At 40.2% G+C, this 22,345-nt stretch overlaps 2 protein-coding genes across 2 annotated transcripts; both read left to right on the top strand.

The window, feature by feature from the left end:
- Window positions 1-5,488: 5,488 nt before the first annotated feature.
- Window positions 5,489-6,391, top strand: TAS2R10 (taste 2 receptor member 10). The gene has a single exon (XM_042990901.1). The coding sequence runs from the start codon at window positions 5,489-5,491 to the stop codon at window positions 6,389-6,391; it is 903 nt and encodes a 300-aa protein (XP_042846835.1).
- Window positions 6,392-20,939: 14,548 nt separating this feature from the next.
- On the top strand, window positions 20,940-21,953 carry TAS2R9 (taste 2 receptor member 9). Its single transcript, XM_007076329.3, has one exon. It carries the CDS (start codon window positions 20,940-20,942, stop codon window positions 21,951-21,953), a length of 1,014 nt encoding a protein of 337 aa, XP_007076391.2.
- The last annotated feature ends 392 nt before the right edge of the window (window positions 21,954-22,345 follow it).

Here is a 22,345-nt window from a genome sequence, read left to right as displayed (position 1 = left end):
ACTTGCAAATAACATGGCATCACTTCGTGGATAATGCAGGTACTTTATAATTACAAAATAATCATAACTCCTTCCATCCCTTGTATTATTGCTGTCTATATAAAAGTATACATAAGTGTACAAGTATACTTATACTTGAGCAAAGTATACACAAGTATACAAGTATACAAGTATACTTATAAGTGCAAAGTATACACAAAAGTGTACATATATATGTACATTAAATATAATGTTCAGTTTTATACTTGTTAAGGTGGCATAGTGACTTCCAAGCTCCTTACATGTGGAACCAGAAACCGGAAGTCCATTGACAGGTTTTTCAAAGAAGTTCCAAAGAGAAATTACATACTAGTTGAGCATTTCATTTTTGGTAGTCTACTGGGGATATAGCTGTAGACAAATAAACAAAATACCCTCCTCTTTGTACTCATATGTGAGTAATAATAAAAAATAAATAAACTATATTCGATATTGATAACTACAATGAAGAAAATGAAGCAGGAGAGTGGAGTGTTGCAATTTTAAATAGGATGGCCAAGAAAAATATCACTGAGAAGGTAGCATTTGAACAAAGTCATGAATGAATGAAGAGGGAAGCTATGCTAAACTCAATGAAGGTGTTCAAGAGAGAAAGGGGCCGAAGCAAAGGAGGCCTCTGTAGCAGGTCCAGTCTGTGGTGCAAGCTGTCCTGGCACTTGGGCCACATGACCTTGTAGATTCAATGCTATGAGAGGTAGATAAAGATGTCATGGGAAAGCCCTGATGGAATTGCAGTCCAGAACCCTAAGAATACTGGGATAAAGCCTTGCTTTCTGCAGAGAGAACTACTCATGCTGTGTTACTAAACCCTAGTACAGATTGTACATCTAACTAAGGGATACCCAGTGACTATGAGACCAGAGCTACCCATCATGAAATGAACATTCTCAGTTCCACCATATCACAAGGTGGATGCAGCAACAGTCTGTCATACAATGAAAATGATTAATACAGGATTGGATCTGAGTCAAAGCAGCTGATTTTTCTGACCTCTAAGAGCTCCCTTTAGATGATAGCTTCCTTTGAACCTTGCAGAAGTGATCCAAAGATGCGGGTCTGTTAGAGATTCTTTCGAGTGACTGCAAATGAGTCAAGTGTTCTTTTTTTCATGGCAGTGAATTTAACGATGGCAGGGGTGATGGCTTGGGAAACGTGATCAAAAAAGATGTGACTGCTCTTTCTCTCTCAAAAATAAATAAATGAATAAGTGAATAAATACATAAATACATAAATACATAAACATTAAAAACAAAAAAAGAGATGTGACTGCCAATTGACCCAAAAGTTGAACCTGGGTATTTGGAGGCTCCTCACGCTTCCCCTTGTCCTTGGAAGATGGGTTCCACTTGCTTTTCTGCTCCCAGAGGCTGCCCCAAGATATGGCCTTCAGATAGTAATGTGATGCTGAAAACAGAGTGAGACACCTGCATGGTGTATGTGACCGAGCCCGGTTAGTGCCTCTTTATAAACTTCTAAGATTTAGAGGGTGGGTGTGGGGATCCATTTGTCTTACTACTGCTCAAGACAAGCCTCGTATTTAAATTCCCTTTGCTGTTATTAAAATGCCACCTACCGACATGGAGAGTGGCCTGCCTCTTTCTTTGGTTTCTCCCTCTCCTCTGCATACAGGAGCCAGTTTCCAGGAAAGCTTCTAAGAGGGTTGTGAGCCTACAATTGGTGAGCCAGGCAGGAGACTAAAGAAATGGGCCTTGGAAAAGAGGCATTCTATGGGGAGATCTCGAATTGGCCATCAACCTCTAGGTGGGGAGAGGTGGCCCATATATCAGATACATATGGACCACCTCATGAGCAAAGGGATGCCAGAAAATGCACTTGTTGGTGGAACAGTGCACAGCACATTACTCACTGTGGCAAGAAAGGGAGCACTGTGGTCTGGCCAGTGGTCTGGCCTCCATGATGGGCAGTTCTAGCTGGCCACTGATGCCTGGCTGAAGGCTGAAACCCATGTCTAGAAGTTGAAAGACAAGCTAAGATAAGAAAAGGACATGAGAATGTCAACACTGTATGCAGGAAAGATGAATTACTAAATTCTACTCCTGAAAACAAAATTACTCTGTATGCTAACTAACTAGAATTTAAATAAACATTTGAAGAAAAATTATTGTCCTAACCTGTGTTTTCTCTCACAGCCTCCAAGGCAGCCAGAGGGCTTCCATAAGAACCACGTCCTTGCTAATATAGCCTCTTGCTGACCACTTAGGGCCCGTTGCAAAAGAGGCAGATGTTGGGGCAATGAGTGTCTCAGTTGGTTGAGTGTTCGACTCTTGATTTTGGCTTAGGTCATGATCCGGGGTTGGGGGATTGAGCCCAGGGTGGGGCTCCAGGCTAAGCATGGAGCCTGCTTAAGTTTCTCTCTCCCTCTGCCTCTCTCTCCCACATGCCTCTCTCTCTCTCAAATTAAAAAAGAGAAAAAAGTTGGGTGTAAAAGATTGTAAGAACTGGTCAGGAGGAGTAGAGTGTTGGGGAAGGTAATGGAGAAAAGATATGACACCAATTGACCCATGAGCTGAGCCCAGACACTTGGAAGCTTCCTCACTCCCTCTCCTGTACTTGGAATGTGGGTTCCACTTGGCTTTTCCACTCCCAGAGGCTGCTCTGGGACAGTCTTGAGATGGTGATGTGATGGTGACAGCAGATGCATGGAATATGAGCCCCATTAGGCCCTCTTTATAAACTCTTCAGATTTGGAGAGTGGGTACAGGGATTCATTTGTCTTGCTGCTGCCCAAGGCAAGCTTTGTAGGTAAGTTCCCTTTGCTATTATTAAAACTGCCCCTTGTCAACATGGACTGGCCTGCCTCTTTCTTGGGTCTCTCCCTGACTTCTTCATACAGGGGCCAGTTTCAGATTGCACCACGAAAGCTCCTGATGAGAAGGTGGTGAACCTACAGTCACGGCACGAGTGTCCCATGACAGTGGGGAAGGCAACGACCTACAACGACTTCTCGTGGTTGCAGGTTACCTGTATATTCCCTTTCTTGGTTATTGCCTCAAGTTGATTTTCCAGTCTATTTCTCATTTCTGTGAGTTACACATAAGCTTCTAAAAGATTATTTTTCCATTTAAATTAAGTTAGTTTCTGATTATGCAACCAAGAACCTTAGTAAGTACGGAAACTATTTGGTGGTGGTTGGGGGGGAAGAGGGGGTGTGAGCTTAATACCTTAATTTTTTAAAAATTTATTTAATAAAAACTATAAAAGGACTGAAAGAAAATAAAGCTGTACATTTAATCTCAAGAAGGCATTTTGAATCACAGAGGAAGAGCTTGAAATTGTAAGGGGAAAAATAGACGTACCTAACTTTAAAATATATGCAAGATCTGTATCTTCTAGAAAACCATAACAGTGGAGCACCTGGTGGCTCAGTCCGTTAAGCGTCTGACTCTTGATTTCGGCTCAGGTCATGATCCCGTCGTTCGTGAGATCCAGCCCCCTGTCCAGCTCTGGGCTGACAGCATGGAGCCTGCTTGGGATTTTCTCTCTCCCCTGGTCTCCTGTGTTCTCTCTCTCCCCCTCCCTAAAAATAAATAAATAAACAAACGGTTTTAACAATCCTGGCTGTTAATGTTAGTCTTTTATTTGGAGTATTTAGCACATTTCCATGGAATAGAATTTATTTTATTGAATTTTTTTAAACATTTATTCATTTTTGAGAGAAAGAGAGAGGCAGAGAGCAAGTGGGGGGAGGGGCAGAGAGAAGAGGGAGACACAGAATCCAAAGCAGGCTCCAGGTTCTGAGCTTTCAGCACAGAGCAACTACGCAGGGCTCGAACCCACGAAACCCTGAGTTCATGACCTGAGCCTAAGTCAGACACTTAACTGACTGACCGCCCAGGTGTCCCAAATATCATTTATTTTTTATTTCTAAAAGATTCATCCCCAAATATTCCCATTTCTTTCTGACAGTATCTTATTTTTGTTCTTCTCTGAAATTGCATTTGCACCCTTTATTTTTTTTAAAACTTTTCATACATAGCTGTTACATCTGCAGATATCTCATCTGTCAATTCCAATATGTGCAGTCCATGTAAAGCCTGTTTGCTGCTTGTTTGTGTTTGTTTTGCTTTCCTAACTCATGCATAGTCTGTTCCTATGCTTGATGGTATTTTATTGTGAGCTCATTGTGAAATTTTCTGCACAGAGTTTGTGCCGAGATGAGTGGGAGTTCTCATCTTTAAAGCTTAGTTTATTCATTTTTAAAATGAAGATAATAGTAGAGCCTATTTTAAAGGCCTGTTTTGTGAAATTGAAACAAGAAAATGACCATAAAGTGCTTAGCACAGCGTTGGGAACATATTAACGTCACAAAAAAATGTCAAGTGTTACTTTTAAAAGTATATAAAAACAATACATTGATTTAAGTAATGGTTTCCTGCTTCCTCCATCAGAATATAAACTCTATGAATCACACAAGCTTTGAGGTCCTGTGTATCATTTTATTTCTTCAGTGTCCAGGAGAGAGCATAATATATTTAGACACTCAGTAAAATACTCATTGACTAAATGAATGAATGGATCCCATCAAAGTGGAACAGCCTCGATGAAAAGATTATTAATAAAAGCCTTTGAAATCAAAAGCAGTCAACATAATCTTCTGCATTCATAGATGGAATAACTTATGAGACTAAAAACCCAGCAATAATTTTGTAAGATAATATTTGTGAAATTTAGCATACCCAGAGTTGAGCTTAAGTTTTTAGTAGAGTAGCAAAATTATTAAATTATTATTCAAGTGTATTACATTAATGTTTTAATTGTTTTTAATACCTACTTTAACACAAAGTAACAAGTGTTTAGTGTTTCTATACAATTGAGTTATAACCTATTGTCCTCTTTATATTGAAACTTGAAATATACCTTGCCTAAATTATCAGGAAAATGCTGAAAATATGTTTCTGTATGCCTTTCATTATTCAAAGTGTCTATACTGGCTAAATTCATTTGTCGCCTCTATCAACTACTTTTTTCCTTTACGTACATCTAAACTGTCATAAACACAACATAAACGATGTTATAGTTGATATAGAAAAAGATGAAGTCCAAGTTTTGTTTCGGTCATGTGTTGTTTCCCTTGGATATACGTTTGGCACTCCTACTCCACAACTCAGGCTAACAAATGCAAAATAGTCCGGGGAGGACAAGTGAAATCCCCAACACAGAAACTTTCATTTGCATCTTAACAAATTGTAGGTAAGCCTTCAGTTTGGACACACATTCTCCAGGCTGGCTAAGTTTTATAGATATCCCTGAGGGGGTCTCCATGAAGACGTTTCAGATTCCATCACAAGGCATTATTGGGGCACTTTCAAGTCTTCGTGTAATGAAAGAGAAGAACATAATTCTTCCATCAAGGCGCCAACGTTTGTCCTATTCTGCAGCAGGTAATCTAAAACAGACGTAACAGAAGCTATACTGGGAATCGGCAGATATGCTAAGCATAGTGGAAGGCCTTCTCATTTTTATAGCAGTTAGTGAATCAGTACTGGGGATTTTAGGGAATGGATTTATTGGACTTGTAAACTGTATGGACTGTGTGAAGAACAAAAAGTTTTCTATGATTGGCTTCATCCTCACCGGCTTAGCTACTTCCAGAATTTGTCTGATATTGATAGTAATTGTAGATGGATTTATAAAGATATTCTCTCCAGATATGTACTCTTCTGGTCACCTAATTGATTATATTAGTTACTTATGGATAATTATCAATCCATCAAACATCTGGTTTGCCACCAGCCTCAGCACCTTCTACTTCCTGAAGATAGCAAATTTTTCCCACCACACGTTTCTCTGGTTGAAGGGTAGAATCAATTGCGTTCTTCCCCTTCTGATGGGATCCTTGTTTATTTCATGGCTCTTTACGTTCCCTCAAATTGTGAAGATTCTTAGTGATAGTAAAGTGGGGAATGGAAACGCAACCTGGCAGCTCAACATGCCGAAGAGTGAGTTCTTTACTAAGCAGATTTTGGTCAATGTAGGAGTCCTTCTCCTCTTCACGCTATTCCTGATTACATGTTTCCTGTTAATCATTTCCCTTTGGAGACACAGCAGGCGGATGCAATTGAATGTCACTGGATTCCAAGACCCCAGTACAGAAGCGCATATGAAAGCCATGAAAGTTTTGATATCTTTTCTCATCCTCTTTATCTTGCATTTTATAGGCCTGGCCATAGAAATAGCATGCTTCACAATGCCAGAAAAAAAATTGCTGTTTATTTTTGGTATGATGACCACAGTCTTGTACCCCTGGGGTCACTCATTTATCCTCATTCTCGGAAACAGCAAGCTAAAGCAAGCCTCTCTGAGAGCATTGCAGCAGGTCAAGTGCTGTTAAGACAGGGCGACTGCTCCCAGCCGCAGAGACTCATGTGGGGAGAAATGGATGTCCTAGAATGTTCTAGTGAAGAGGAAGCCCCTGCAGTTCTGTTCCACTTGCACGACATACTCGCATCGGTTGTACCTGTGTTATTGAGCATCACTAAACTCTCCCATAATTATTTTGACTACGTTATAGGAAATTTCACTCTTCACCATGAAAATTCAGTGGCTCGGTCAGTTTCCGTGCACTCACGCCTTTCCACACACCGCTCAGAGGAGAAACAGCTTGGAGACTATTCACTGTAAGGGTTTCACTGGTGAGAATAAGCACCTAAAACTAGAGTTTTCACCGTGCTTGACTTGACTTCCGTGAAGCACTAACAGCCTTTCACCAAGAAGACCCGTAGAAAAAAGAAGGCGAGATGAAGGAAATTGTAATCGATCTCGCTGTTTAGAATGTGGATGTGAGAGACAGAGACCGAGATGCAGCTTTTGAGTGTGCATTTTAAAGTTTTTAAAAGATCACTTTTATTTTCACTGTTTAGATCTTAATGTTCTTTTTTTTTCCTTTTTTTTTTTTTTTTTTTAACTGGCATGTGTTTGATGGAGCAGCAGTAGCGACAGCAGCAGGTGTTCTGTAGGAAATAGCTCAGGAAACAGTCTACATGGGGGACAGGGGATCAGAGCACTGATCAAACGAGTCTTTATATTCTTCAAACCCACTCATTTGAGATGAAGCAAAATCATGAACCAACTAGAGTTGAGCTGAGCGAAGATTCTGCTAGAAGTGCAGATCCAAAGGACTCACCAGGGTCACTGAGTTGTGCTGAGGGACACAAGACTGAAGCCAGCATAGAATCAGTGTGAAGTGTGAGATGCTCTGCTCTAGGGTCTTACACATATTTACATTCATACACACAAACCCGCACTCACAGGCATTTACAATGCTGGTTTTCAATTTTTTTTTTTTAGCGTTTTATTTATTTTTGAGAGAAAGAGAGAGACAGGAGTGTAAGCAGGAGAGGGGAGAGAGAGAGAGGGAGAGGGAGACACAGAATCCAAGCTGTCAGCACAGAGCCCAACGCGGGGCTTGAACTCACGAACCACGAGATCATGACCTGAGCCGAAGTCAGACACTCAACTGACTGAGCCACCCAGGCGTCCCTAAAATGCTGATTTTTAAAGTGAATATTTGTATCCAACCCAGAATGCGACCTGAGTAACCTATTTTGGTAACTTGTAAAAGTCCATGGACCCTATACGATGGCCTGGGGCCTAGAAGATATCTAAATATAAGGGCTTAATTCATTTAATAGTTTTTAAACACTAACTCTGCTAGGTGCCGAGGCTATAGTACTGAACAAGAGGCCAGTGTAATGAGTAAGACATTCTGGTAGAAAAGCAAATAAATAGCAAATAATAATTTAAACAATTCTACTTATGGTGGTGGGAGAGAAAAAAAACTAAAGGGTGCTAAGGTGCTAAGCAAATGACCTGATTTGGTCCTGCGCGTAGAGAAGGTGTCATTGAGCTTGAAATGTTTTTGTCTTGTTTTGCTTTAGATCTGAATAATGCCTAAGAGTAAGGTGGGCAGAACAGGAGAGATTTGGGGTGGGTGCATACGTGTCAAAGCAAGAAGGAGTAGAGGGCATTGCAGGAAATGAAAGTCCAGCATGACTAGTATATAGAGAGTGCGGTATTTGAAATCATTTTTTAAAGAAAAATTCCAATATCAGGGCACCTGGGTGTCTCAGTTGGCTAAGTGTCCAACTCTGTGATTCCAGCTCAGGTCATGATCTCGTGGGTCATGCATTCGAGCCCTGTGCTGATAGGCAGTAGCCTGCTTGGGATTCTCTCTCTCCCTCTCTCTCTCTGCCCCTCCCCTGCTTGCTTCTCGCTCGCTCTCAAAATCAATAAATAGAACATTTTTTAAAATTCCAAATGGAAGAACTTGATAAATTCCTTGCAGTTGCTAAGTTGCCCCGCAGAAACAGTAAGCTAATATTTTGATAGCGAGAAACATGACCCAGCCTATTTTAATCTCAAAATCATTCAAGATTATTATTTTTCAAGTTATTACTTTGACCACAAAACATCTTTTTAATTTGCATATATTTGATCACTAATGAAGTTAAGCACTTGTACAGAATTATTAACCAACGGCATATAATTCGGGAGAATTTATCATTTGTTTTCCTTCTGTTTTTTTTTTTTTTTTCACGCCTTGTAATGTTTCTTACCAAGTTGACAATTTATATATTAACATTATGGCATATATGTTATGATCTTTTTTCTTAATTTGCTGTTCAGTAAATACCTTAATTTGTGGTGTTTGTGGAAATAAGTTTGTTAAGTATATGAACTCAAATCCCTTTGTTTACGTTTACGATTTCTTCCACTGCTATTTTGAAAAACATTTGATTTGTTTTTATTGGCGTATGTTCCTTTCATCCATTTTTTTGTCTGATTATAAAATCAAACTGTTTCGCTGCACCTAAAATTCAAAAACACAGAGTACGAAGGAGAAATTAAGACTGTGCATATTTGTAACACTTACTTAACTAGTGTTAACATGTTTCTGTGTGGATTTCAAGACAAATTTCAAAATAGACAGGTATAGATACATAGGTACCTTGCTTAAAAATTTGTTTTGATTACATTTATATGTAAACTAGATGGATAAGTCCTTTATCCACAAACAGCAGGATTATAGATGATTTTCGTTTTCTTCTTTTAGCGTTTTGTAAATTTTGAAATTTTCTGTAATTTATGCAATAATTGATGTAATCAGGGAAATATAATCAAAGAAAAAACAGGATACATGAATATAAAATCTGTTTTGGGGGCGCCTGGGTGGCTCAGTCGGTTGAGCGTCCGACTTCGGCTCAGGTCGTGATCTCACGGTCTGTGAGTTCAAGCCCCCCATTGGGTTCTGTGTCGACAGCTCAGAGCCTGGAGTCTGCTTTGGATTCTGTCTCCTTCTCCCTCTGCCCCTCCCCACTTGTGCTCTCTCTGTCTCTCAAAAATAAATAAATGTAAAAACTAAAATAAAAAAAAAATCTGTTTGGTTAACTTTCTTTGAGGAATGATAAAAACAGCATTCTCCAGAGTTTTCATAAACTGTAAGTACCAACTCTAAATGCCTACTGCCTTGGCAGGTCTGATAATTTAGTTAATTGTTTGTACTCTTTTTTTTTTTTTTTTTACTTTCATTAATTAAAAAGTTTTAGGGGTGCCAGGGTGACTCAGTCAGTGAAGTGACCTACTCTTGGTTTTGGCTCAGGTCACGATGTCATGGGCTGTAGGACAGAGCCCTACGTCGGGCTCGGCACTGACAGCGTAGAGCCTGCTTGGGATTCTCTCTCTGCTCTTCCTCTGCTCATGCTCTCTCTCTCTCAACATAAATAAGTAAATAAAAGCCTTTTTAAAAAGTTAAACAAATTTTAACTGCAGTATCATTGACATATAATATTAAATTAGTTTGGGGTGTGGTTCAACAATTGCATACAATATAAAATGCTGACCACCAAAAGCATAAAACCACATTACGGACTATATTCCATACGCTGTGCTTTATCTGCCAGTGACTCATTTATCTTATAACTGGGAGTTTGTACCTCCTAATCCCCTTCACCCATGTTGCCCTCTCCCTTAGCAACCATCAGCTGGTTCTCCGTATTTATGAATCTGTTTCTCTCCTTGTTGCTGTCATGTACTGGCTTGATTCTGACTCCGGGTCGTCGGATGTTTTGTGATTCTGCTTGGAACTTGGTTTCATTGGAACTGTACCTGTGGGGATTGTTTAAAGAACTCCCAGCGGTAAAGTGTCTTTACAGTGCCCTCTGCCAGAAAGGATGTGACTTTGCTCGTGAGGCTGCGGGGGGACACCACCTGTCCTGTACTTCTTTAAATTGCATTTTCAGTTCATGATTTTCTAGGCTGCACTGGTGGTACAAATTCTGGTCACAAATATGCTTGTGGGCGAGTTTATTCTCGGAAATTCTCAGAATAACAGATCTATTACATTCTCCCTTCAATTCAGTGCGATCGAGAAGTAAATACCCCTAATTTTAACCTTTTGTTAGGCATCCAGAGTTTTTTCATTTGCTTTTAAGGGATTGCCTTGATTGCATTCAATCTGACTTCTAACCGTGGAGAGGCCCAAGATAGGTACCCTACCCACCATGCGCATGGTCCTTTAAAATGTATGTTCTGGTATAAAGGAGGTTGAAAATGCCCCTCCCCCCACTACTTTCAGCCCTTCCTTTTCCCCTCAAAATTTGCAATTTCCCACCATTTTTGGCATCTGAGAATATTTTTTAAAAGTTTTCCTGGCAGCTGAGCCATGCACTTAATGTAATTATGAACTTGTTTTCCCATATTTTAATGTATTCTGGACTGGAGGGATTTCTCCAGACATCTGGTTTTCTGTACCCTTGAAAGCAAAAGTTGGTTGTTCTTTTCTAGCTTCTTTCTATTTTTTCTTTTTTTTTAGTAAATGCATTCAAAGCTATATATTTTCTGCATAAATATTGATTTAGATACATTCTGCAATGTTGACACATAGTTTTTATACTGTCAATCAGCTCAAAGAGCTTCAAAATATTCCTTGTAATTTCCTTTTTTTTTTGTAAAAACTGTTAATTTTATTAAACCTTGGCCTTTATTTATTTTTTATTTTTTTATTTTTTTTCAATATATGAAATTTATTGTCAAATTGGTTTCCATACATCACCCAGTGCTCATCCCAAAAGGTGCCCTCCTCAATACCCATCACCCACCCTCCCTTCCCTCCCACCCCCCATCAACCCTCAGTTTGTTCTCAGTTTTTAACAGTCTCCTTTTAATTCAAGAGTTAACAGAATGATTCTCTAGTTATATGAGACTTGTAAAGGTAGCTTCTGTGTTGATATTTTATTTTATTGAAGTTGGGTCAGGCAACATGTTTGTATGATGCTTGGCCTAGGATAAGATTTATTTGGGGCACCTGGGTGGCTCAGTCCGTTAAACGTCTGACTTCGGCTCAGGGCATGATCTCGCGGTCTGTGGGTTCGAGCCCCGTGTTGGGCTCTGTGCTGACAGCTCAGAGTCTGGAGCCTGTTTTAGATTCCATGTCTCCCTCTTTCTCTCTCCTCCCCCGCTCATGCTCTGTCTCTCTCTTCTCAAAAATAAATAAAGGTTAAAAAATTAAAAAAAAAAAAAAAGAAAGATTTATTTGGCCTAATATATGACCTACTTTGGTGAATGTTCCATGTTTTCTTGAAAGGAGTTTGATGGTGCTACAGTCAAACTTACATGGATGAGATGAACCATATTAATGATACTGCTTCTTTACACCCATGTTTATTATGTGTTAATTTGAAATTGACGATATGCATTCATTCATGATGATTGAGTGATTGATTGATGAGTCATTTGTAGCTGCATTTAACTTTTTCTTAAAAAAATTTTTTTTAATGTTTATTTTTGAGACAGAGGGAGACAGAGCATGACTGGGGGACGGTCAGAGAGAGGGAAACACAGAATCCGAAGCAGGCTCCAGGCTTTGAGCTGTCAGCACAGAGCCCGACGCAGGGCTCAAACTCAGGGACCGCGAGATCATGACCTGAGCGGAAGTCAGACGCTCAACCGACTGAGCCACCCAGATGCCCCATATAGCTGCATTTAACTTGAAGTAATATTAATAATTTTAATTGCATTTGTGGTCGTTACACTTATTTATTTATTTATTGAGAGAGTCGGGGTGGGGGGAAGGGCCAGAGGGAGAGGGAGAGAGAAGCTTAATCAGGCTCCACACTCAGCACAGAGCCCAGTGCAGGTCTTGATCTCATGATGTGAGGTCGTGACCTGTTCTGAAGTCACGAGTCAGACACTTAACCAACTGAGCCACCCGAGCACTCCCGGTACTTTCATTATTATTTTGTTTACTTATATTAAAAACCCTGTTTGTCCATTCATGTAGGTTTTTTCTTTAAATTTTCTTTTGTCCATGTTAAAAAATCACTAATTTTGTTACTTTGCTTCCTATTTAATTACTGTGTGTTCCATCTGTATATTTGCAACATTTCTATATTTTTCTTTTATTGTCTCCGGCAGAAAACAAATATCTGATTTTTGATCCTTTGTTTATTTTTTTTTTAATTTTTTTTTAACGTTTATTTATTTTTGAGACAGAGAGAGACAGAGCATGAACAGGGGAGGGGCAGAGAGAGAGGGAGACACAGAATCGGAAGCAGGCTCCAGGCTCTGAGCTGTCAGCCCAGAGCCCAACGCGGGGCTCGAACTCACGGACCGTGAGATCATGACCTGAGCTGAAGTCAGACGCTCAACCGACTGAGCCACCCAGGCGCCCCAATCCTTTGTTTAATATTAGAATTTCAAAATTATGATCATTGAGTGGACATTTTTACACTTACCATAATGCGGTTATATGAATTTTCTATCTTCTCATTTCTTTTTTTTTTTTTTTAATTTTGCATGCTTCTTCTAATTTTCTTCCCCTCCTTTCCTATATTCTATTGATACCACAGTTTCATGTGCTGGTTTAAAAATATCTTTATCTTCATCCCAAGTAAAAGAAGAAGCTTAGCTTGTCTTATCTATTTCTAGTCTTTCCTATGTTGCTTATTTTTCTGGTCTGCAGTTTCAAGTTTTAAAAGTTTTGTTTTTATTTAAAATGTCTTTTTATTATGGTAAAATATATACAACAAAAAGTATGCCATTTTAACCACTTTTTTTATTTTAGAGAGAGAGAGCATGGCAGTGAGGTAGGGGCAGAGAGAGAGAGAGGGAGAGAGGGGATCCCATGCTGTTAGCACAGCGCCCGATACGGGGCTCAGTGTCACAAACCGTGAGATCATGATCTGAGCCCAAATCAAGAGTCGTCAGATGCTTAACTGACTGAGCCACCCCAGCACCCCTGCTTTTTCATATTTTTCAAATGGACAATTATGTATATTAGATTGTTATTCTGTTTTTCAGAACTCCAGGTGATCTCTTCAGAGAAGCAGAGGTTTAAAAAAAAATGTTTTTAACATTTATTCATTTTTGAGAGACAGACAGAGACAGAACATGAGCGGGGGAGGGACACAGAGAGAAAGGGTGACCTAGAACCTGAAGCAGGCTCCAGGCTCCAAGCTGCTGTCAGCCCAGAGATTGACGTGGGGCTTGAATCACAAACTGGGAGATCATGACCTTAGCCGAAGTTGGATGCTTAACCGACTGAGCCACCCAGGCGCCCCCAGAGAAGCAGAGGCTTTAGAAGGACCCTAGAAGTGACAAAAGCCAGATGCCGTCCATAAGGTCCACACCCTGAGAAAAAGATGAGTTAGACTGTGTGCAAACTGCACTTGGCTACAGAAGAGTAGCAATGAAGAGGCATGCAAAATGCTTGGGGCATGAGGTCACGGTCAGGAAGGCAGTGCCTCTCAGGGAGACAGCAAGACACAACAGAAAGCTGAAGCAGCATCTCTTTGAGGCACAAGCCAAAACCAAGCAAGACAGGTAAGAGAAACAAGGTAAAACTGGAAAATAAGAGGAAGTCTGTCCATAGAATAACGATATATAATAATGAAAGTGTCCAAACTGTAGTAACTCAAGAAGATCCCAGGGGGGCCTGGGTGGCTCAGTCAGTAAAGCATCCGACTTCAGCTCAGGTCACGATGTCACTGTTCGTTGGTTCGAGCCCTGCATCGGGCTCTGTGCTGACAGCTCAGAGCCTGGAGCCTGCTTCAGATTCTGCATCTCTCTCTCTCTCTCTTTGTCCCTCCCCCTTTCACACACTGTTTCTCTCTCTCAATAATAAATAAACATTAAAAATAAATGTTTTAAAAAAGAAGATCCCAGAGCTGAGAAATAACTAAAGACCACCCAGCTTTAACCTTAGCCCTTCAACTGTCAAAAAAAAAAATTTTGCCTTGCTAGTAGTTGGTGCAGGGATAGCCTTAAAATTCCAAGAACCACCACAACAGTAATCATAACAGCAAAAAATAAAATATCTACATACATATAAAACTACTGCAGAAAAAAAAAGCAGGTACACACACACACACACACACACACACACAAAGGGAAAACCAACCTTTTCAGCATTTTCAGTACATGAATATACACTAGAAAAGTAACAACCATGAAACAGGGGGAAATTGATACACATGCTAAGATGAATTCAAGAGAATGAAACAAGTGAAAAACACCCTGAACCATAAATGAAACACTCAAAGAAGAGGTATCCAAACAATGGGAAGACATGACACAGAAGCTGATAGAAATAAAACCAAAAATTGAAAGAAAGAAAAACCACCCTAGAAGTGAAGAGAAATTTTAGCGTGCGTAGGAGCACATAGACCTAACAAAGTAGTAAAGGAGATAAAAGATAGACACGAGAAAGGAGGAAGGCACACAGAAATGGTAAAAGACAATAATATGAAAGAGGAAAAGGCAAATATGAAAAAGTAGACCATGGTAAACAAATAACTGGCTCCCTGAAGAGAAAAAACAAAGTAAGGAAATGGGCTAATACTTAAAAAGGGGATTTAAGAAAGAGTTTTAAAGATAAATTTCTTACAGGGACGCCTGGGTGGCTCAGTCGATTGAGAGTCAGACCTCGGCTCAGGTTATGATCTCTTGGCTTGTGGGTTTGAGCCCCAGATTGGACTTTCTGCCGTCATTGCAGAGCCTGCTTTGGATCCTCTGTCTCCCTCTTTACCCGTCCCCAACTAGCTCTCTCTCAAAAATGAATAAACATTAAAAAAATAAACAAACATTAAAAAAAATAAATTTCTGGGGCGCCTGGGTGGCGCAGTCGGTTAAGCGTCCGACTTCAGCCAGGTCACGATCTCGCGGTCCGTGAGTTCGAGCCCCGCGTCAGGCTCTGGGCTGATGGCTCGGAGCCTGGAGCCTGTTTCCGATTCTGTGTCTCCTTCTCTCTCTGCCCCTCCCCCGTTCATGCTCTGTCTCTCTCTGTCCCAAAAATAAATAAAAAAAAAAAAAAAAAAAAAAAAAAAACGTTGAAAAAAAAAATAAATAAATAAATTTCTTGATGCCATACGTTGGCATGACAGCACACATGGGAAAACCGTTCCAGAAAGGTAAGCTCAGAGACATACCCCTACTCATCATGCTAGACTTTAAATGTAAAGATAAACAGCTCTGAGTAAACAGGCAAAGAAAAGTCACTCAAAAGGGAAAGAATAAAACCTGATATCCGGCTTCTCAACAGCATTCGTCCACAACAGGAAAAAGAGAGCAAAATTTACACTAAGCGCAAGGAAAAAAGTGTGAGCCAATAATATTCTAACTAGCCACACTGTCTTCCAAGTACCAAGGTTGTTGGGGAAGGGAAGATGCTTTTAACATACAAAGACTCAGGAAATACGGTACCTACTAGCCGTTCATGAGAAATAGATTAGAGGCTGACTTTATCTAATTAAGAGATGGTTGGGGGAACTTTGGCAAAAAGAATGGTGGTGAAGTCTAATACACTTAACTATAGACCAAAGTCTAAAGTAAAAGGAGGGCTGGTGAATGATTGCAATATTACACTGCAAAAATGTATAGATAGAGGACAGGAGATTCCAAGTTGCTGGGTGATTTGTGAGGAAGTAGGGAGAATGAGCTCTTCAAAGTGACAAAGAAAGGAAACACCCAGGCCAGCTTCGCCTCAGTCGGACGATGGGGTGTGAGAGGGAGAACAGTTACCACTTGAAAGGGTGCAGAGGAAGCAATGTCCATAGAGGAGAGTCAGGATTTAGTTGTGAGGCCTTATTTTATATATATAATATATAAAATAATATATATATAATAATATATATAATATAATATATAATAATATATATAATAATATATATATTATATATATAATTTATAAAAACGTATTATATATAATTTATAAAAATATATATTAAATATATTATATACATATATATATAATTTCTTGTCAAATTGGTTTCCATACGACACCCAGTGCTCATCCCATCAAGTGCCCTCCTCCATGCCCATCACCCACTTTCCCCTCCCTCCCACCCCTCCATCAACCCTCAGTTTGTTCTCTGTATTTAAGAGTCTCTTATGGTTTGGCTCTCTCCCTTTCTAACTTTTTTTTTTTTTTTTCCTTCCCCTCCCCTCTGGTCTTCTGTTAAGTTTCTCAGGATCCACGTGAGTGAAAACATACAGTATCTGTCTTTCTCTGCCTGACTCATTTCACTGAGCGTAATGTGAGGTCTTAAAATAAGGCATCTATGGATAAAATTGAGGGGTCTATGAACTTGTACGGGCACCCAATTATATCTTCCTTTTCATTAACCTTTAACTTAAACCTAGCATTCTTTCTAGGTATGAATGCAAATAGCAATCATAGAAACATTAACAGTACCTGTGATTTTTACTTCTAGAAATCACAAATCACTATTGTTTGAGAGACCTCAAATTATCATTTACCTTTATTACTGCTCTTTCTGCCAGATGAAAAGAAAAACACAGAAATGACCATATCGCATTAAAAATATACTTTAATTGGGGCACTTGGCTGGCTCAGTTGAAAGAGCATGAGACTTTTGATCTTGGGGTCATAAGTTTGATCCCCACATTGGGTATAAAGATGACTTTGAGAGACTAAGAGAAAAATTACCAGGTGTACTCACAACTGCAAAGAAAAGACCTCCCCACCCCCCCCACCCCCCCACCCCCCCACCCCCCGCCATTCCCGGAACCAACCAGGGCATGCCCGGTTGTGGTCTGACCTAAAGGTGGGAACCAATCAAGTTCTGCTGAGTGGTTTGAAAAAAAAAGGCGGGAACCAATCAAGTTCTGCTGAGTGTTCAAATTTAAATGTCAACCAATAACAGCTCTGTAACCACAAAAAAATCCCTAACTTGTTTGTGCCTGTCTATAAAAGAAGCTGTAAGATCCTCGCTCGGGGCCTCTTAGCGTCACTGGCAACAAGTGCGCGGAGGACCGGTTCGAACCTGCAATAAACGACCGTTGCCGCTTGGCTTTGACTCTGGACTCTGGTGGTTTGTTTTCAGGGGGTCTCTCGAATCGGAGCATATCAACTTAAATATACATAATATATATAATATATATATATATATATACTTTAATTTATCTGGATTCCTCTAAAATTCCATGCATTTTCATTTTGTTCACTTAAAAAAATTATTCTGAAGACATCACAGTCTTCACCAATCTGCCAAAGTTTAAGACCTTCTGAGTTCAAACAAAGAAGGTAAAATGAACTGTGAGAAAAATGAATGAGAACACAAGTTTCTGGCTGATGATTTACTGTGAATTGCAGTGGACATAGTGAGGGATTTGGAGTGTGTGCGGGGGCGGGGGGGGGGGTAGATGAAGTCAGCGAATAATTAAAAATACGAGCTGTCTGAAAATAAGACCAGTATGGCAGCATTCCATTCTTGATACATGTGGACAATATAGTCATTTGCCTGACTTGACCTGCAATAATCAGTAGCATAATTAAAGAGAAAATGTCAACAGAGAATGTAAGATTCTAAAGAATGGTACAAAGTATTTCAACAAGGAAAAGAAAATGAATTTAAAGGAACATCTGCCTAGCTGTGTTTGTGTTCGAGCGCTTCCGATCGCAAGAGATTTGACAAATGACACAAGTGAACATGCTGAACCTAGACTCTATAAAGGGGCAGCTATTATCAATACGTTGACCCAGATCCAGTGTTGGGATCTATCCTCTTTGGTCTGAAATCCTTAGAGTCTGTTCTTACATGTGTGCTTTGACTGTCAGCCAACATAAATGTGTGAAATCTTGCAATTCTTTTGGAGGATAAATGTTTTCCCTCTTGGTCAGATTTTGTAATTATCTTCCCGCTTTGTCCTCTCCCCCACTGCCTGGAGCACGCTGTAGTAGGACCTTGGTTTTGAGTCTAGAGACAAAAATGGTGACTGAGGTGGATCTTAAAGGAAGTAAGCATCACTTTGCATGGTAACTTTCCTGGGTGAGGTTGCTATACGGTCTTCAAGCAAAACGAGGCAGATTCCCTCTGACATGGGAAGGTGGACTGCCTCCACCAGAAAGGAGTTTGAGATTCTCAGCTTTATTTATCCCAGTGCACCTAGATATCCTCATTCCCAGTTTTAAGGTCCTACTCGTTTCCCATCATTGTTCTAAATTTCATTCGATGAGACTTGATGAGTCTGTGAATACATCTGATATGGTAAATCTCTTATCTACACAATTCACTTTTAGATCTGACTTACAGCCATAAAAAACAAGTGAATCTTTCAGGGCCACCACAGACCTCTGGTTTTCAGACTGTCAGGAGGCGAAATTTAAAATCTCAACTTGTCATAAGTTCTCCTTATGCAGGTGGAAATAGCCATGCCACTCACAGTCCTTTTAGTCATTACTAATGCATTAAAAGACAAGAACAGTAGCCACTTCATCTGCAAATACATAAGGGAAATTATCATTTATCTTATTTTTTATTTTATTAAAACAGTTTTTTTTATATTGATTTATTTTGGGGAGAGCACAAGCATAGGAGGGGCAGAGAGAGGGAGACAGAGGATCTGAAGCAAGCTCTGTGCTGACCGGCTGATAGCAGTGAGCCCGACCGGGGGCTCCAATTCACAAACTGAGAGATCATGACCGGAGCCAAAGTCAGATCCTCAACTGGTGCCCTGGGAAATTATCATTTAAATAGAGGTGGCATCTCAAGCAGGGGTGCAAGATGGATTACCAAGTCAATATAATTGAAACAAGTGGATAGCCATCTTGGATCCATAAGTCAAGTTGGATCCACACTTGATAATGTAGATATATATACATATATATTCCCAAATTGTTTTTTAAGTGTTGTGTTGTTAAAAAAAAAAAGCAAATCATGAAAATAATAGAGAAAAATATAGGAAAAGTTCAATGGAGAAATTTTCTAACTATAATTCAAAATCCAGAAGTCATAGAGACTGATAAATAGAACTATATGAAATTTGAAAACTTTTGGTTACATTTAAAAAATACATGGAGGGGCGCCTGGGTGGCTCAGTTGGTTGAGCCGACCTACTTTGGCTCAGGTCATGATCTCACGGTTCGTGAGTTCGAGTCCCATATTGGGCTCTGTGCTGACTGCTTGGAGCCTGGAGCCTGATTCTGATTCTGTGTCTCCCTCTCCCTAGGCCCTTCCCCTGCTCATGCTGTGTCTCTCTCACTCTCAAAAATAAATAAACATTAAAAAAATAAAAATAAAAAATACGCGGAAAGGCTAAATACAAATGGCAAAGTGGGAAATATTGTCGATACAGAACATGGGAAAAGTGCTAATTTCTCTAAGGTATAAACACCATAGAAATTCATTAAAAGGGTAGAAAAATGAGCAAATATGTAAATAGTCCATCAAAAAAAATTCAAATGGCTTTTAAATATGTAAAAAGGTACTTGACTCCTAACCCACCTAATGGGTGGCACTCTTCGTCTCCAGTCCTCAATGTCTCAGACTCAGGGTCTGTTGTCACCAACATACGTAAAACACGTATACAAATGAGGTTGGGCATTTTCTTGAGATCATCACCTCAAGCCCTTTGTCTCTGACAAAGCAGCCCCTCCAGTGATAGCAAAGCCTAGAAGCCTCCAGCTTACATGTTAAGTTGGTGAAACAGTAAAGTCAGTGCAAGAGAATATTACTATACCTTGGTTTATTGTTTTGTGGATTTAGATGCTATGTGTCTTAAATCACGAAACAACCAAAAATGCACACAAATACTAGCAATGTGATCAAGTATGTTTTGTCTTCGAAATCGGTATCCGTTATTAAAGAGGCATTATAAGGAAGATCGCACTCAGATTTTAACAAAGCATAATCGGCTGCATACAAGTACAGATTCCGAGGTGAAATTCTGTGTTATAACAGGCACAACTCGAATATCTTCGGTGCTCAGTCTTCCCCATTCCCAGGCGAAAGAGCTGGAAATAAAATAACCGTCCTTACAAGAAAATTGAAAACCACAGCTGTCTTACCTGAGTTATTCTAATTAATGAAGTGAATACATTGCTGTAAGGCTGAAATTAATCACATTAACTATCTACACTCTAAATTAGCAATCATTTTTAATCTCCCAAACATGCATTTGCACAAAATGGACCATAACTTGGGGGTACTTTGCAAATCATCAGAGGTGGTCATGTTGCCACATCTCCGAATTAAATTGGATCCATTGTTTTCCAAGTAATTGATTCTTTCTTGCAGTTCCTGGTCTAAAGCTTAAATTCAAAGACTCCAAAATATACGGAGCTTAAAAGGAGAAAGGTTGTGCAAATCCAAGAAATCAGATCCATTCCTATTTGCATCTTAGAGGCTTGCAATCACCACTTCACTTGAGAGCCAGGACTGGTCAATCAGTGGGGTCGGCAGGCAGGCCATTGTCACCCGGGGCAGACCTGGCTATCTCACTGACCTGGATCAATGCCAACAAAGAGGACAGCAAAAGATGAATACCCGGCAGGACGACAGTGGCAGACTTAAACACCATCCTTCACTGGTCAGCTGAAAGCAGACACCGTCATCGGTGATATCCCAGACAGGAACTTTGCTGACATGCCAAGTGCAGTGGAGGTAATGTATATGGTCTTGATTGCTGGTGAATTGACTATAGGAATCTGGGGAAATGGATTTATTGTACTGGTTAACTGCACTGGTTGGCTCCAAAGGCGAGATAGCTCCGTGACTGACATCATCCTGGTGAGTTTGGCCATCTCCAGAATCTGTGTGTTGTGTGTGGTATCTGCAGATGGCTTTGTTCTGCTGCTCTCTCCACATGCGTATGCTCAAAATGAGACAGTAAACACCTTGGATGCTTTCTGGACACTGAGCAACCATTCAAGTGTCTGGTTCACTGCTTGCCTCAGCATTTTCTACTTACTGAAGATAGCCAACATATCCCACCCGGTGTTCCTCTGGCTGAAGCTAAACGTTACCAGAGTCGTCCTGGGGCTTTTTCTGGAGTCCTTCCTCACCTCCATAATTATTAGTGTCTTTTTGAAAGAGGGATCCTGGGGTCACGTCGAAGTCAATCATGAGGAAAACATAACTTGGGAATTCAGAGTGAGTAAAGCCCCAAGCGCTTTCAAACTGATTATCCTGAACCTGGGGGCTCTAGTTCCCTTTGCTCTGTGCCTAATCTCCTTTGTCTTGTTACTTTTCTCCCTCTTTAGACACACTAAGCAGATGAAACTTTACGCCACCGGGTCCAGGGACTCTAGCACAGAGGCACACATGAGGGCCATAAAGGCAGTGACCATCTTTCTGCTTCTCTTCATCATGTACTATGCAGTCTTTCTTGTAGTCACTTCTAGCTTCCTGATTCCTCAAGGGCGGTTAGTGTTGATGTTTGGTGGCATAGTCACTGTCATTTTCCCATCAAGCCATTCGTTCATCCTGATCATGGGCAACAGCAAACTGAGGGAGGCCTTTCTGAAGGTGCTAAGGTGTGTGAAGGGCTTCCACAAAAGAAGGAAACCTCTTGTTCCACAGAGAATCCTGAATATGGGGAGAAAGAAATCAACAAAAGACTGTCTCCCTTCTCCCCGGGGATTACATTCATTTGCTTAATTGTATGCTGTTAAGAGTCATGCATATCTATCATTATTCTAAATTTCCCTTTGTGTTCCTTCACATTTCCATCTTGTTTAACTTTAAGTCAACTGTTATCCTTGAGCCCCGTGCATTTCCTTGTGTCTGCAGGAAAGATGAGCCTAAGGCAAAGAGGTTCTCCTTTCTGTCTTATTCTGGTAAAAACCTTGCGCTCAAAAAGCAGCAGAAGAATTTCAGGCAAACAGGCTGCTGGGAAGAGGTTTTAAAGCATATCAGCCCTTCCTATAAAATCGATCCTATAAGAAACTGTACTTCTGAGCCAGAGGAGGTCAGTTCTTATTTTTTCTGCTCTACCCCCTCCATTTCTAGAATGATTTGTCCCATTAAGGAAGGAGATAAAACACTGGTGA

Source organism: Panthera tigris, chromosome B4 (genome assembly GCF_018350195.1).
Source record: "Panthera tigris isolate Pti1 chromosome B4, P.tigris_Pti1_mat1.1, whole genome shotgun sequence".
In the NCBI taxonomy this organism is placed as follows: domain Eukaryota; kingdom Metazoa; phylum Chordata; class Mammalia; order Carnivora; family Felidae; genus Panthera; species Panthera tigris.
Note: the sequence above shows the minus strand (reverse complement) of the source record. Positions and strands in the feature narration are given on the sequence as shown.

Bases quoted from the DNA above. Each gene is read 5' to 3' on its own strand.
- TAS2R10 (XM_042990901.1), top strand. From the start codon at position 5,489: ATGCTAAGCATAGTGGAAGGCCTTCTCATTTTTATAGCAGTTAGTGAA.
- TAS2R9 (XM_007076329.3), top strand. From the start codon at position 20,940: ATGCCAAGTGCAGTGGAGGTAATGTATATGGTCTTGATTGCTGGTGAA.